The 12873-nt window shown below is 38.7% G+C and overlaps 1 protein-coding gene across 6 annotated transcripts in view; it reads right to left on the bottom strand.

Moving 5' to 3' along the window:
• The window catches only part of dpp6a (dipeptidyl-peptidase 6a), a 301390-nt gene that overhangs the window by 41661 nt on the left and 246856 nt on the right, over positions 1–12873 (bottom strand). For all 6 annotated transcript variants that reach the window (XM_008396391.2, XM_008396394.2, XM_008396392.2 and 3 more), the window contains 2 exons: positions 2269–2363; positions 1795–1869 (listed from right to left, as the gene is read on the bottom strand). In XM_008396391.2, coding sequence (XP_008394613.1) covers positions 1795–1869; positions 2269–2363 — 170 coding nt within the window. The remainder of the gene's footprint in view (positions 1–1794; positions 1870–2268; positions 2364–12873) is intronic.

Below are 12873 nucleotides of genomic sequence, written 5' to 3'. Positions count from 1 at the left end.
ATTTATAGCCAAGTCCAAAATAATTCATTCCTCTGGCAGATTTAGGTTTAAAATAACCAAGTTCATGTAGTTTCTTATAACTAATGGGACCTAAAATATCTGCAGCTCATATAGAAAAGATACATTTTCAAAATATCACATTACAAATTATCTGAAACAAATCTCAGCCTAATTTCCAATTAGAAAGAGACATCTTAATTGAATGAAGTTGAATTTAAATCTGCATCTGCATGGGGTATAAATAACTTTGGCCTTTACTGTACATTTAACTTTAAATGCACAAAAACCCACCACAGATTTTACCACAACACATCATGATGGACTATTTCCAACTCTTCCTGGTTCAGTATGACTTCACCACCGAACAAAGTAATGTCCATTTGCTTTCTATCACATAAAATCCTAATAAAATACACTAAAGCCTGTGGTTTAAATGTAACAAAATTACATTTTTAAGGGTTGAAAGGCATCGTAAGTACCTGCAGACGTTAGCAACCAAAGTCAAATAGCTAAAATCCACAGATCTCATCTAAAAGCCTTAGAGCTGACTATTTTAACAGCTCACACACCAAATAAACCTTAATAATCATAACTACACAAAATGGAAACTGTGAATCAATAGTCTGAGTCAGCAGTTCTTATCTACAGTCTAAAAAAGTCCTGCATTACATGCTAACTCAGGATTAGCTAATAGCACCTCAAATAGCATTGTCACTACTGATTTTGGTTTTCTGATTATTTTAGGAGAAAAAACTCCAAACAGGCAAATTTCATGTAAATAATTTGGAGTGGTGTTCAAAAGAAAAATCTGCTTACATTGAACTGTGAATTCACTGTAGTTCCTAAATAATTTCCACACCAGCATTGATAAAATGTTGCTCAACTATGCAGGTAAACCATCAACTGAACTGATTTTAATGAGGGTGGCATTGAATTAGTTCTAATAAAGATATTATGCAGATACTGTTCTTGTAGTTTTGGATATATTCATTAATTATCTACTAATCTGAGTTCACTTTCCGTAATAAAAACATTAACATTGTAATTTGGAAGAGCTACGCACATCTTGCTATTCTCTCACGGTTCTTGGTGCGTATTGCATCCATCCTGCACGTTACAGAGAAATAAAGCACGGATATGTCACTGTGCGCCGCTTCAATGAGCATACAGGAGGAATGACTGCCATCTATCAAAGTGATGGGGAGTTCAGTTGGATAATAAATGCAAATACAAACACTACAACACCATCCAGTTTGTCATAATATTCTCTATTCATCTCAGGCAATAACAGCAGATTATATATCTGCAGGCATCTTTCAGGGCCTAACAGGAACAAACACTCTGGCTGCAGCAGAATAAAGCCAGAACGAAGGCGAACACCAGGTAAGCAGCTGAATGATTCAATATATCTGATGCAGCTATATTAGGAGGCAAAAGCGCTTTGATCCATATCATCCAGTGCAGTTGCGGGGCACTTTATTCAAGAACTGCACAGAAATGATATATTCCCAGCCAATACTTCCTGCTCTCGCACGTCGATCTCATCTGCTGCTCTGCTCGCCCCGCGAGGCGTCGAGGGGGTTGTTTGTGTTTCTGCCTCCCTCGCCGCAGTTCCGCTCAGCTGTGCTCGCCCCTCCAAACCCGACCCCCCCCCCTCCCACTTTGCCTGTGTGCGCCAAGCCTTCACACCTCGCCGTGATTACTTCCCCCCACCACCTTCTCTCCGCTCTCTCCTGACATATTTGGCTGTCAGTTTGCCAATTCAAAAAACATGCAAACAAATGAGAAGCTCACCGGCGCGACGTTGTAGGCCAGCAGCACATGCTTCAAGTCCGGGGACACCTCATACCTGCTGGCTTTGTACATTTCCTGTGAATCAGACGTAGATTTCAGAACAGAAACACACATCGCTAACCATGCATGCTGTTTTTATTAAACCAGTCCTTAAAAGCTGTCTCTGACAGATCGCCTTGCTTCAGACGTAAATGGGGGTTGCATTAATCTTTGCACTTGTGCTTCGCCAGTATGATTGCTGATATAATGTTATTGCATCTCTATCTTGACGTCTGCCCACATATTCGAATCACATTTCACTAAAAAATGATGCATGGTTTGATTAAATTTTCCAACAGAAGGAGCTGCAGGAGGTGGGATCTGCTGACCCAAAGAAGAAGAGCTAGGATTTAATTTAAGGCCTTCCACCGTCAGCAGAACTGTCTTGTCATTATTATGATAATACTGGAAAAAAAGCTGGAAAAGGTGACTTACAAATTTCTTGTTTTGGACCAAGACAGTTTGGTCGTCGGTGTCGACGTTGTACTTGACGACGTCGCCGTCTCGGTTGCGGTACAGCAACTCATTACCTGTGAAGAAGAAGAGACAGGGCGATGAGGAATGAGGGTAAAGTTATTAAAAACATTTAATCAAACGAGATAGTGGAGGAAAATCTCAGTAATTCATCTTTAATTAAACAGCAAACACAATTTTCCTCCCTTCACAAAGATACAGACACAAAAGTCAGACTTTAGATTTATTATACATTAGGGCTGGACGATACGTCTGAAAAATGCATCACAATATAATGGTGTCACATCAGTCACTGTTGTTAATTATGAATCAGTTTTTGATTTAAATATTTGAAATACTGCCAAACTGGTTTCAGCTTTCAGTCCAGAGTTTTTTTGTTTTATTGTTTTTAAGCAGTTATGAGGCAGAGTGGCAGAACTTTAAACTGCTACTGCACTAGTTACTCAACATGTTGTTGCTAGGTAACCAAAGAATGAGTGAGTTGCTAGGTAACCAAAGAGTGACAGTTGGTTAATGCCACCAACCCTTCCTTAAAATGTCTTGTACTTGGTAAAACAAATAATAATTAGTACTTTTTATTCCATATTAAGGAATTACTGAGTAAAATCAAGCTCATGCTGTATGTTGAAAAGTTACTAGTTTTGTCTTTTTCTAGAAAAAGACCAAAATTACTAAGATTTTGTGTGTTTTTTGCAGATTCAGCTTTAAAAGCCGGAGGTTCTTGTGACAGAAAGGCAACGCGCCGACTTCAAGCCACTAAAAGAAATCCTCGAGAGGAGCCATTATTTGACAGCTGTATGAACGAACATTGGTGCAGCTCTTCATCCATCAGGCCTTTATCCGCGAAGGACACGTTTAATATGGCAACTGCCCCCTTTAACCTTCAATCTACCACTGCTCCCGTGTCTTATTGCTCTTGTGATCCACAGAAACATGAACAACCACGCCATTTGGTGAGGTAATTAGAACCCAGAGATTGTTATGCGGAGTCCTTTCTATCTGCTAGCATATCTAATTGTCCATTAGGGGTGACAGAATTACCATCACAATGGCTTTAATGCAGAACGTGCTGGCGATAGCACTTTTAGACAGTTTTAGATCTGCACAACCAAACGTCCTCTCAACAGCTTTTATCCCCTTGTTAAAAACACCTGGCAAACTAAACAAGGATGGAAAATGGACTCATTTATGTTCTCTCTACTGTGCAACACAATCCGCTTCCACGTATGCCTGTACGTGGTCAGTTAATGGTACTGAAATTGGATGAAAAAGCGGCAAAATTAATAAAAAGGAAAATAAAAATGGGGGGAAAATGAAAATGCTTGGGAACTATTGATTTAAAGCTCTTTAAAATATTGAAAACAGAATATATCAGTATGGAGTCTTTTATCTGATATCATTATATCCTAGACCTAGTGATGAAACTTGTCTCTTCATTTTAACAAAAAACAACATTTGTGGAAAATGTTATTTTGCTGTCCTTTTATAGGCATACGCTGAGTTTTTTTTTACTAAATATCAGAATAATAGGAAATATCTGAATACTTTAGAGTAAAAAATGTATAATATTAGATTATATCAAGAACCAAGCAGCCCTCATCTTCAGACTAAAAAGAAATTAGTTGCACTTTAATGATTTAGTTCTACTGCCAGAACCTTGGGGCTAGAATTAAAAGACCTAAAACGATACGCGATAGTTTTCAGAAGAATCGATTTGATTTACAGAGTTGAGTTGTGAATTAAAATCCAAACTTCTTGCCTTTTTCTGTGATCACACAACTTAAAACAAGTACATTTGGAGAAAATATCTCAAATTTCCACCATCATTACCTAAAGCTAAGCTCTCCCACTGAGCTGATCATTTTTGACCTCGTCGTCACTCCTTCACCTTTTCAGCTCTTTGTTTTCTCCCTTTTCAGATTCCCATACAGTTCTCGAGGCACTGCATCTTCCCTTCGCCCTCTCTCTTCGTCTTTGTTCCCTTCTCTTCCACCTTCAGTCGCTGTGCATCAGCCCAGGGCGCTGTTTTCCACTCTGATCTATATCTCTCATAGCAGTATGTCTTATTAATTCAGCATCCTGCCCTGGGCGCAGCCCTTACCCACCCTCACGGCGGGGAGGCAGGGGGAACATCCAGGTAGGGGGGTGGAGAAAAGGAGGCACATAGAGACTCACAAAGATAGGGCGGATAAACCGGGAAAGTTGGAATTTGTTAAGACTGGTTCAAAAATTATGATATCCTGCAGTCCTAAAACAAGTGCATACGCTCAAAGGTTAACTGGGGGATCGTTGTGACCTGCCAATTCTTAACTTCACCAACCCAGACTGGTGACTGGCAAGTCAGAAATTTACAAATGATAACTTTTACTCATTAGATGCTTGATTCACGAAACGGTGGCCGATAAAACGATACGGTTTTCCTTCAGACGGAAACATTCATGTCAGTTTTCCAACTCCATACGAAGTCACTGTGTCTGATGGTCATTGGTCATCAGACACAATGACCAGTGAAATGACAGTGACCAGTCATTGTCATTGACTGATGACCAAATGCATTCAAAATGCATTGGAAAATGACCATTTCCAATAAAATGGTCATTGGTCATGGTGTCTGACCAATGAAATAAGCTTCATTTAATCAATCTACAACATCTAGTGCCTCTCTAACTCTATACTGCTGAAGATTAGGAAGTTAAATCTGCACTATTTGTCATTTATGAGCCCAAGTCACATCTCAAGTCTTTAGTCCGCTTTAGTCTGTTGGTCTACAAACTGAAGTCTTGGGTTGCTTGAAGTGAACTCTGCTGCGGTACAAGGGTTCAAATGCATATGTGAATGTCAAACAGACCGGAGACCGCTCCAAAAGCAGGTGGCAGACTATAACGCAGGGCATTCTGGGTAAAAACAACCACTCAACAACAGGTTGCGTAAAGAGTTTGGAGTGTTTGACACAGTGCAGTGTGAAATCAAACCACGGCAGTTGAAAATGTAACAAAAGTTGCAATTTTGGTCCCCAATCAAACCGAGTTTACCGGACTATCAAGTGTGAAAAGACTAATATATCCAAGTCCAATCTGAAGTCATTCATTCATTTTTGCAACTTTAATGCGACTTGAGTCAGAGTCTCAAACTCAAGTTGCCATCTTTGGTTTAAGACCAACAGATATGATGTGAGTAAAATTAAAACAGTTTTCAAATTCTGGAAACAAGAAAACTCTCCAAACTAACCTGGCTCTACGTCAATAAAGAAATTGGCTCCTAAACTTATACCTGGATGTGCCACCATTAGCAACAACTACCATCAAGTGTTTGCGACAACAGGAAGTTCGTCTCTTACATTTCTCTTCAGTCACAGTTGAGTTTTCCAGCAAGAATGGTCAGCTAAAGGTTACTCAATAGGATCTAAATCAGATTAGCCCAGTCCAGAACCTTTAATTTATACTGGTTTTGATTGTAGGTCGACGTCCTACTGTGCTTTGACTCGTTGTCCTGAATGACTTGAATGTTCTTGGCCAGACTTTCTCCTTCAGGATTTTCTGCTAGAGCAGAATTGATTGTTCTATTGACTACTGCTATTGACCACACTCTAAAAGTGAAACTGTTCTCTGTTTTGTTAGGTAAGCAGTCGTTTTGACCTTAGATCTCTACCTTAGAGGCCATTTTGGCAGCGTCTCTTTCTTTTAGTTGAATTAATTAAAGCAAGCGAGGCCTGCAGTGCTTTAGATGACACTCTGGGTAATTTTGGGACTTTCTTGGAGGTGTTATTGTGTTTTGGGGAGTAATTTTGGTAGCTCAACTGCTCCTGGGAAGAAGTCATTTCTGAAGAGCAATTCTCCGTATGTTTCACTGCAGTCAGAAAGTACAAACAATGAATCAGTAATCATTTCCATACAGACTTTCTTTCACATTTATGTTTTTAATTAGATCTGGGTTCTTCTGTCTACTCCATGTTGTCAGACAGATTTCAGTTTTGTAATTGTTTGACCCAACAAGTCGGACAAAAGTCAGACCTGGTAGAGGGAGTGAAATTCACAATTGACTCATTGTTGAACCAGAGGACAATGATGTTTTCTCATAGGACCAAATTGGTGTGGAGTTGTATTTATTTGGGTTATTGCTGTCTGAGGTTAAAAGACATTTGAACGTCTGAAACATTTAATTGAACCAAAATGTCAAAGTAGCAGACACCTGGAAGGGAGAAAGACTTTCTTAAAGCTTCAAGTAAGTGTCACCTGAAGCTAAAATTTTAAATGTCTGACTTGGAATAATAAACTGAACTGTGGAAACAGACCAGTCAGAAACGTCCCCCCACCAATGGAAATGACAGAAATCTACAACAAAGAAACAGACTGTTGGTGAATTACTACTTTAGGGTCTAATCCCAAAGCATACCGTCCACATAAACCACCATCATGTGATTACACAGTACTCTGATTGAAATAGCCAGTTTCTGTAAGCTGTGCTGTTAGCCGTGAGGTGAGCCGGGCCAGGGTGTTAAGTTCTGGATGAAATGAGATTTTTCTTGTCAGTTCTGGGTCATTTGTCCCTGCCCACAGCTGCGGATGATGGCCGGTTTGATGGAAGTGACACAAGTTGTAACCGAAGACGAATAGTTTCAGTCCCACAGTGCGGGAACGTTGCAGCCGCTGGCTTATATGGGCTGTGAAATATTGGTTCATAAAAATTTAAACTGCGATTTAATTAACAATCCACCTCTCGTATTAATAGTCATTTTCCTCCTCGTAAAAGGAAATTTCCTTTGCACATTTCCCCGTTGCAAAGTGCTACATGCTGCATTGTTGGAGCCTGGATTTCGTTTTCAACAGGCCAAACAAATGAGCAGAAAAAAAAAAAAAAAAACCTTGAATCTGAGCTTGCTGACAAAACAAAACCACCCACAGCGAAACCGAGCTGCTGCTGGCCGGTTTTCACACAGGAAGGCATTTGTTTTGATCTGAAATGTCAATCACTGCAGACTTTTTCCTTCATTAGTCTCTCTCTGAGACGAGTTGTTTCATTTTCAGCGCAAAATCCAAATGATTTTCCTGTCATTAGTTAATTCACTTGGATCTTCTGTACCTTAAAAAAGTTGCAGGTTCCCTCCAACCCCACTGCGCCGCCTTCTTAGAGGTATGCATGGTTTATAGTGAGTTTGTGGAATAAAATAGTTGCGTATTGAGGCACCTCGGTGAGATCAGCAGAGTGATCAAAGATGAGCCTCTTCTCCTCAGACTTTCTGCGTCGGGGTCCCGCAAATAAGCAGCTTGAAACAGAAAGACCTCTTTCATCTACAGCGGGGGCTTCACAGTTTCTGCACTGCTCAGAATGATCCAGTATTAAGGTTATATATATGATAAAACATCTTTTTAACAAATTCCAACAGCAAAACCTTAAAAACTTCTAACTTAATAATGAAGAGGTGAAGAATAATATTGAATTTCAGAGGTTTCTGTCTCAGACGTTCATTTTGATGCAATGATTACACAGCAAACAACTTGAGAGGTTTTTAATTTATGATTGGGTTTTGAAGCCAAATGACTCAGCAGAGATCTTCTTTAGATTGACTTGGTGTGGTTGTCAGTTTAATTAGGAGATATTCAAATGTGTCACAACTTCGATAAAGTCGTGGGTAACGACTCAAAGTGTGAAAGGACGATGGCTGAATGGCTTATTGAGAAAATCTCTAAATCCAGACTCTTCACATTTACAGCTGAGTGGTCAAAACGTGACGACGTAACGGTCCACCAGCAGGATAATAATCTCCTAATATCGCTGTCGTCACACTAAAAATTCAACCTGACAATATTTAAAAAGAAAATATTCACTTTCAATACAGCAGCTGAAGGCACAACGCTGCTTCACGTTAAGATTCATTGCAATATCCCAACATTTTACTTCCTTAAGAAATCAACAAGCAGAGGAGAATTCAGGTGTCACTTATTTAAAAAAAGTTGATATAATTTATAGAAGTACGTACTTTTTTATTTTAACATTAATTATAAGACTGAAACGTAAAAACTGGGTTTTGTATTTTGGTTTTGTCAATATACAGACATACAATTTCTTGAATTTTTGGATTTTTTTTCTCGCGTTGTCTGGGTATGAATTTTTTATTTCTTGGCTATTCTCATCAAAAAGGAAGTGGAGTTTTCTTCCTCCCAAACACTTACTGTAATTAGCTAACTTTGATGGATAAGTGCCCAAATCTGGTTTTGATTAAAAATCAATTAAGATTCTATTTTCTATAAAATTTAAAAAATAAGATAAAATGAAAAAGACACATACTTTGTGTTTCTAACATTTTCTTCTCGATTAGATTGTAATTTGTCAGTGAAAATCGTTTGGGAAATAAACCATCCATCTGCACCAAATATGCTGCAAACAGCCTATTATGGAAATTAGCTAATGATGTCATTTTAATGACTTTTAGACAGCCAGTAGCCACTTAAAGTTGGCATCATTGTCTTTGAGTTAAAACCAATTAAAACATTCAGAAAACGTCTCTATTAGGGGTGAAAACACAGAGGAACAGGCTAAACTTCCTCCAACCTCATGTACTGAACAGTTACTTTAATCATTTAGCTAAAGTTATTGTTGTAAAAGTCACCACACACTGTGAAAGCACTTTAAAGCATCACTGCACATCATTCATCACTTATGCAGGCAGTTAAAATCTCAGTGATTAATGCATTCTCAGGTTCCAACCTCCTTTAACCGTACTGGAAAATACAACATTTACAGCACAGCATGAGAGCAAACATTGAGGCAAAACCTGCCAGCCACAACATTCAAACAAACCATAAAATGGATTTCATGCGTTCGCAGCCTCCACTTGCTATTAGTCCTTAAACGCAGCATAATTGATTTACCTCACAACCAGTGAGGTGACCTTCATGTCAGCTGTTTACGCTCCTACGGTCGCTCGTTTTAATCTCCCTCTGTGTTTGTGCTCCACAACTCTGCTTTGAAACTAATCAATGCACTCGGAGAAAACATGCATGTGCGCCTAATGGAGATCATTAGCGTGTAAAATAACAATTATAGCTGCAATAATGACAATATATACCACAATGCGAGCGTGGGTTTCTCCATCAAATCCTGTACAAGATCTCACTTGTTTCAAATCATGAGAAGATATTGTACCTGGATCATTTAACTGGTATAAAACATCAAACTGATACATGAGATCTAAAATTCAGACTTGAATGTGTTTGTAGAGACTTTGCAAAACATTAATTTGCAGAAATGTCCCCACTTAATCAAAGAGTTGCTGCAGACACTTGGCCCTGCTCTCTTGTGCAAAAACAAAAATCTTACCAAGTATTTTTAGTCTAGTTTTTAGTGCAAATGTCTTTGTGAGCTTTAAATGGTACAAACTAACTGAAAATTAACTTTTCAGTAAGATATAAAGGCTTGTTTTAAGGAAATAATTCCTTAATATTGATGAAAAATCCTGGTTCTACTGGCAGATAAATTAACTTGTAACATGGGGAACATGTCTGGAAACAAGTCAAATAATCTGCATGTTTACTCATCAAACCTGCTAATATCCATCAGGATTGTGGTAAATAAAGGAACTTTAGGTAATCAGTACGCTGGAGGCGTCTAGCCCCGATTCTTCTCCATCTGTCAGTGCGGGTCAGAGAATGGCTTTCACATGTCGGATAATCCTGCAAAGTCAGAGAGCCGCTGCCGAGTCAGCAGGGCATCGCAGCCCCGCTGAATTAACTGTAATCAAACGATGGGGTCATAATAAGCTTAGTTTATTTTGGTCCAGAAGCACAACTGTGCTCGACGTAACAATGTAGCCATCCAAAATGAGCTTAAACCAGATTATCAGTTCCTGCCGTTGTTCGGATGTTAGAGTACACTGTCATAAAAATGTATGTTTGTGCAAACATGACTGAAGTACTGAAGTATGCCCAAGTATCTTGGAGCCTTAAGTTGGAAATAGAATAAGGATGTTCCTCAGTTTAGGTTTTAGGTTATTTAGTTTGTTTTTCTCATCAAAATACTTCTGATAATTTTAAGTTTTCCAGCACATAAACATATTTCATCTCAATATTAATGAAAGCAAGATGAGTTTATAAAAACACTTCAACTGAAAGTACCTTAAAGGGATGTGAAGAAATTAAATTGGATTACAAATTTTAATTTGTAATTACATAACTGCATTTTGCTAAAGAAACTGTGCGACAAACCGAGTGCTGGTTCTGTTCTGCAGCTGAAAGCTCATTGAAAGAGTAAATTTAAAACAATACTGTACTGCTAAAATGAAAACACAAGCAGATTGTTGCAGAGTGTGAGCAGAATAATAGCAGAAGATTTTTTTTTTTTCCAATAACAGCTCGACAAGAGCAAAGTTAATTGCTGAATTGATCGTCTAATTTCAGAGCTATAGGTTTACAGCCGTACAGTCGGGTGAAGATCGATCAGTTATCCTGCATGGAGCAAACGCATTTATGTATGAACGCCCTGGGATTGTAGCTGGATGTTTAAGTGACAAACCAGCACAAAGTGGAACATCAATGTGGAGTTAATGGAGTTTTATAAAGTTTTTCCAAAAAAAATCTGAAAAGTGTGGCAGTCATTTGTTCTCAGCTGACATGAGTTAATACTTAAAATAACTTCTGCCGTAATTTAAAGTGCAAGAAATTCACAAAAGTAGAGAAGGAAAGAGGAAGGAGTGAAGGAGAGAAAATAATAGAGAAATGGTTAAAGAAAGGATGACAGGACAAAAGGAAGGTTGAAAGAAACAGTAAGTGATGAAAGAACAAAAGGACAGAAGACAGGATGAAATGGATGACAGGAAGAACGAAAGGATGAAAGGAAGGTTCAAACAACAAAAGAAAGGATAAAAAGAACGATAAAAGACGGGATGAAAGATGGGATAACAAGAAAGAAAAAGGAATAGGATGAAATGGTTTAAAGATGGGATGAAAGGAAGGATGAACAGATGAAAGGATGGGTGAAAGAACAAAAGAAAAAGATGAAGGACAAAAGATAGGATGAAATGAATGACAGAAAAAACAAAAGGATGAAAGGAAGGTTCAAACAACAAAAGAAAGGATAAACGGAACGATAAAAGACGGGATGAGAGATGGGATAAAAGAACAAAAGAAAGAAAAAAGGAACAGGATGAAAAGGATTAAAGATAGGATGAAAGGTCAAAGAAAGGTTGAAACAAAGGATGAAAAAGGACAGAAGACAGAAAGGACAAAATAACAGCAGGAAACAAATGGAATAAATAAATAAAAAATGGAGGGACACAATGAAAAAATAAAGGAGGGAGCCAGTGAAGCGCAGCAGGGAGGAAAGAAAGACAAACAGAAATCCAGACGTTCCCAGGAAGCCTCTGAAACAAAACGCTGGTAAGAAACACGGAGCTAAAGGTTCCCGTCCGACTTAAAGGTTCTGTATCCTCAGTTTCTGCCCCGGTTCATCTCTTTTGTCGTACAAAGACTCAAAAGACGGACCATTACTTGCTGAAAGAAAGAAGTCCAACACATCCATCCAACCTGTACAATATTCGTAAAAACCTTTGTATAAAATCTGTGTCAGCAGGAGAACGTCGACTATTTTTAGCAAAGTCTTTGCAGCTCAAACTTGGATCAAAGGTAACACCCAACGCTTCAGATGTTGTGCCTTGACGTTCGCAGCTTTGGAGCAAAGAAGCTGATAAATTTACCATGAGATACACACAGACACACAACTCCTGAGATCAGATTCGTCTTTCTCCTCTCCGGGTTCTTATGACTGAACAACAAGGAACTTCACAGCTGTCAGAAGATTTCCTCGCTTCCTTGAAAGACGAAAGAAATTTCCCTTTGTGCCAGAAAGTCATTTTAGATTGAGGTGTCACAAAAATAAACTTTAATATTTCTCTCCCTGTGACGCTCACTAAATAATTAATAGAGAAGCTGCATTACGTAATAATGTAATATAACTGAGCTTTAAATGTAATAAAACATTAAAACTGCATTATGTCAATTGACACAAACGGTAATAAAATCCTTTAAATACTTTCTGCCAAATAATAATACTTTCTACCATTATTACATTTTGTGGCAATTATTAAAACTATCAGGCTGTGTGTGTTCATACTAATCATTATACTTCTAATAATCATTGAAGATCGTATACGCATTTAAAATGAAAACCTAGTTTGTCGACCTGCTGCTAATCGGTGCCTCCATCTCCTGGCAGGAAACCAACGACAGGCCACTGCATCACACAGCAAAGTCTCTCTTCTTGGTTGATGCTCCGGATTCAGCGGCGAAAGTTACAGTTTTTAAACTCCAGCGTCGGACGCTCAAAAACGCTGAAATTGCCCAGCGCTTGGCGCGTAAAACGTGCGGCGACGCGCTTCCACGGAGATTTTAAATGCAAACCAGATGCGACTGGGGCTCAAATCAAGTTTGGCGTGAACGCACCATAACTCTTTGGTTACCTAGCAACAACCTGGTGGGTAACAAACAGTTTCAAGTTCCCTTTTAGTTACCTAGCAACAACCTGTTGAGTAACAAGCAGTTTCAAGTTCCCTTTTGGTTACCTAGCAACAACCTG

This window comes from Poecilia reticulata, linkage group LG20 (genome assembly GCF_000633615.1).
Source record: "Poecilia reticulata strain Guanapo linkage group LG20, Guppy_female_1.0+MT, whole genome shotgun sequence".
Classification (NCBI taxonomy): Eukaryota; Metazoa; Chordata; class Actinopteri; order Cyprinodontiformes; family Poeciliidae; genus Poecilia; species Poecilia reticulata.
The sequence above is the reverse complement of the archived record's forward strand: the minus strand, read 5'-3'. Positions and strand labels throughout refer to the sequence as shown.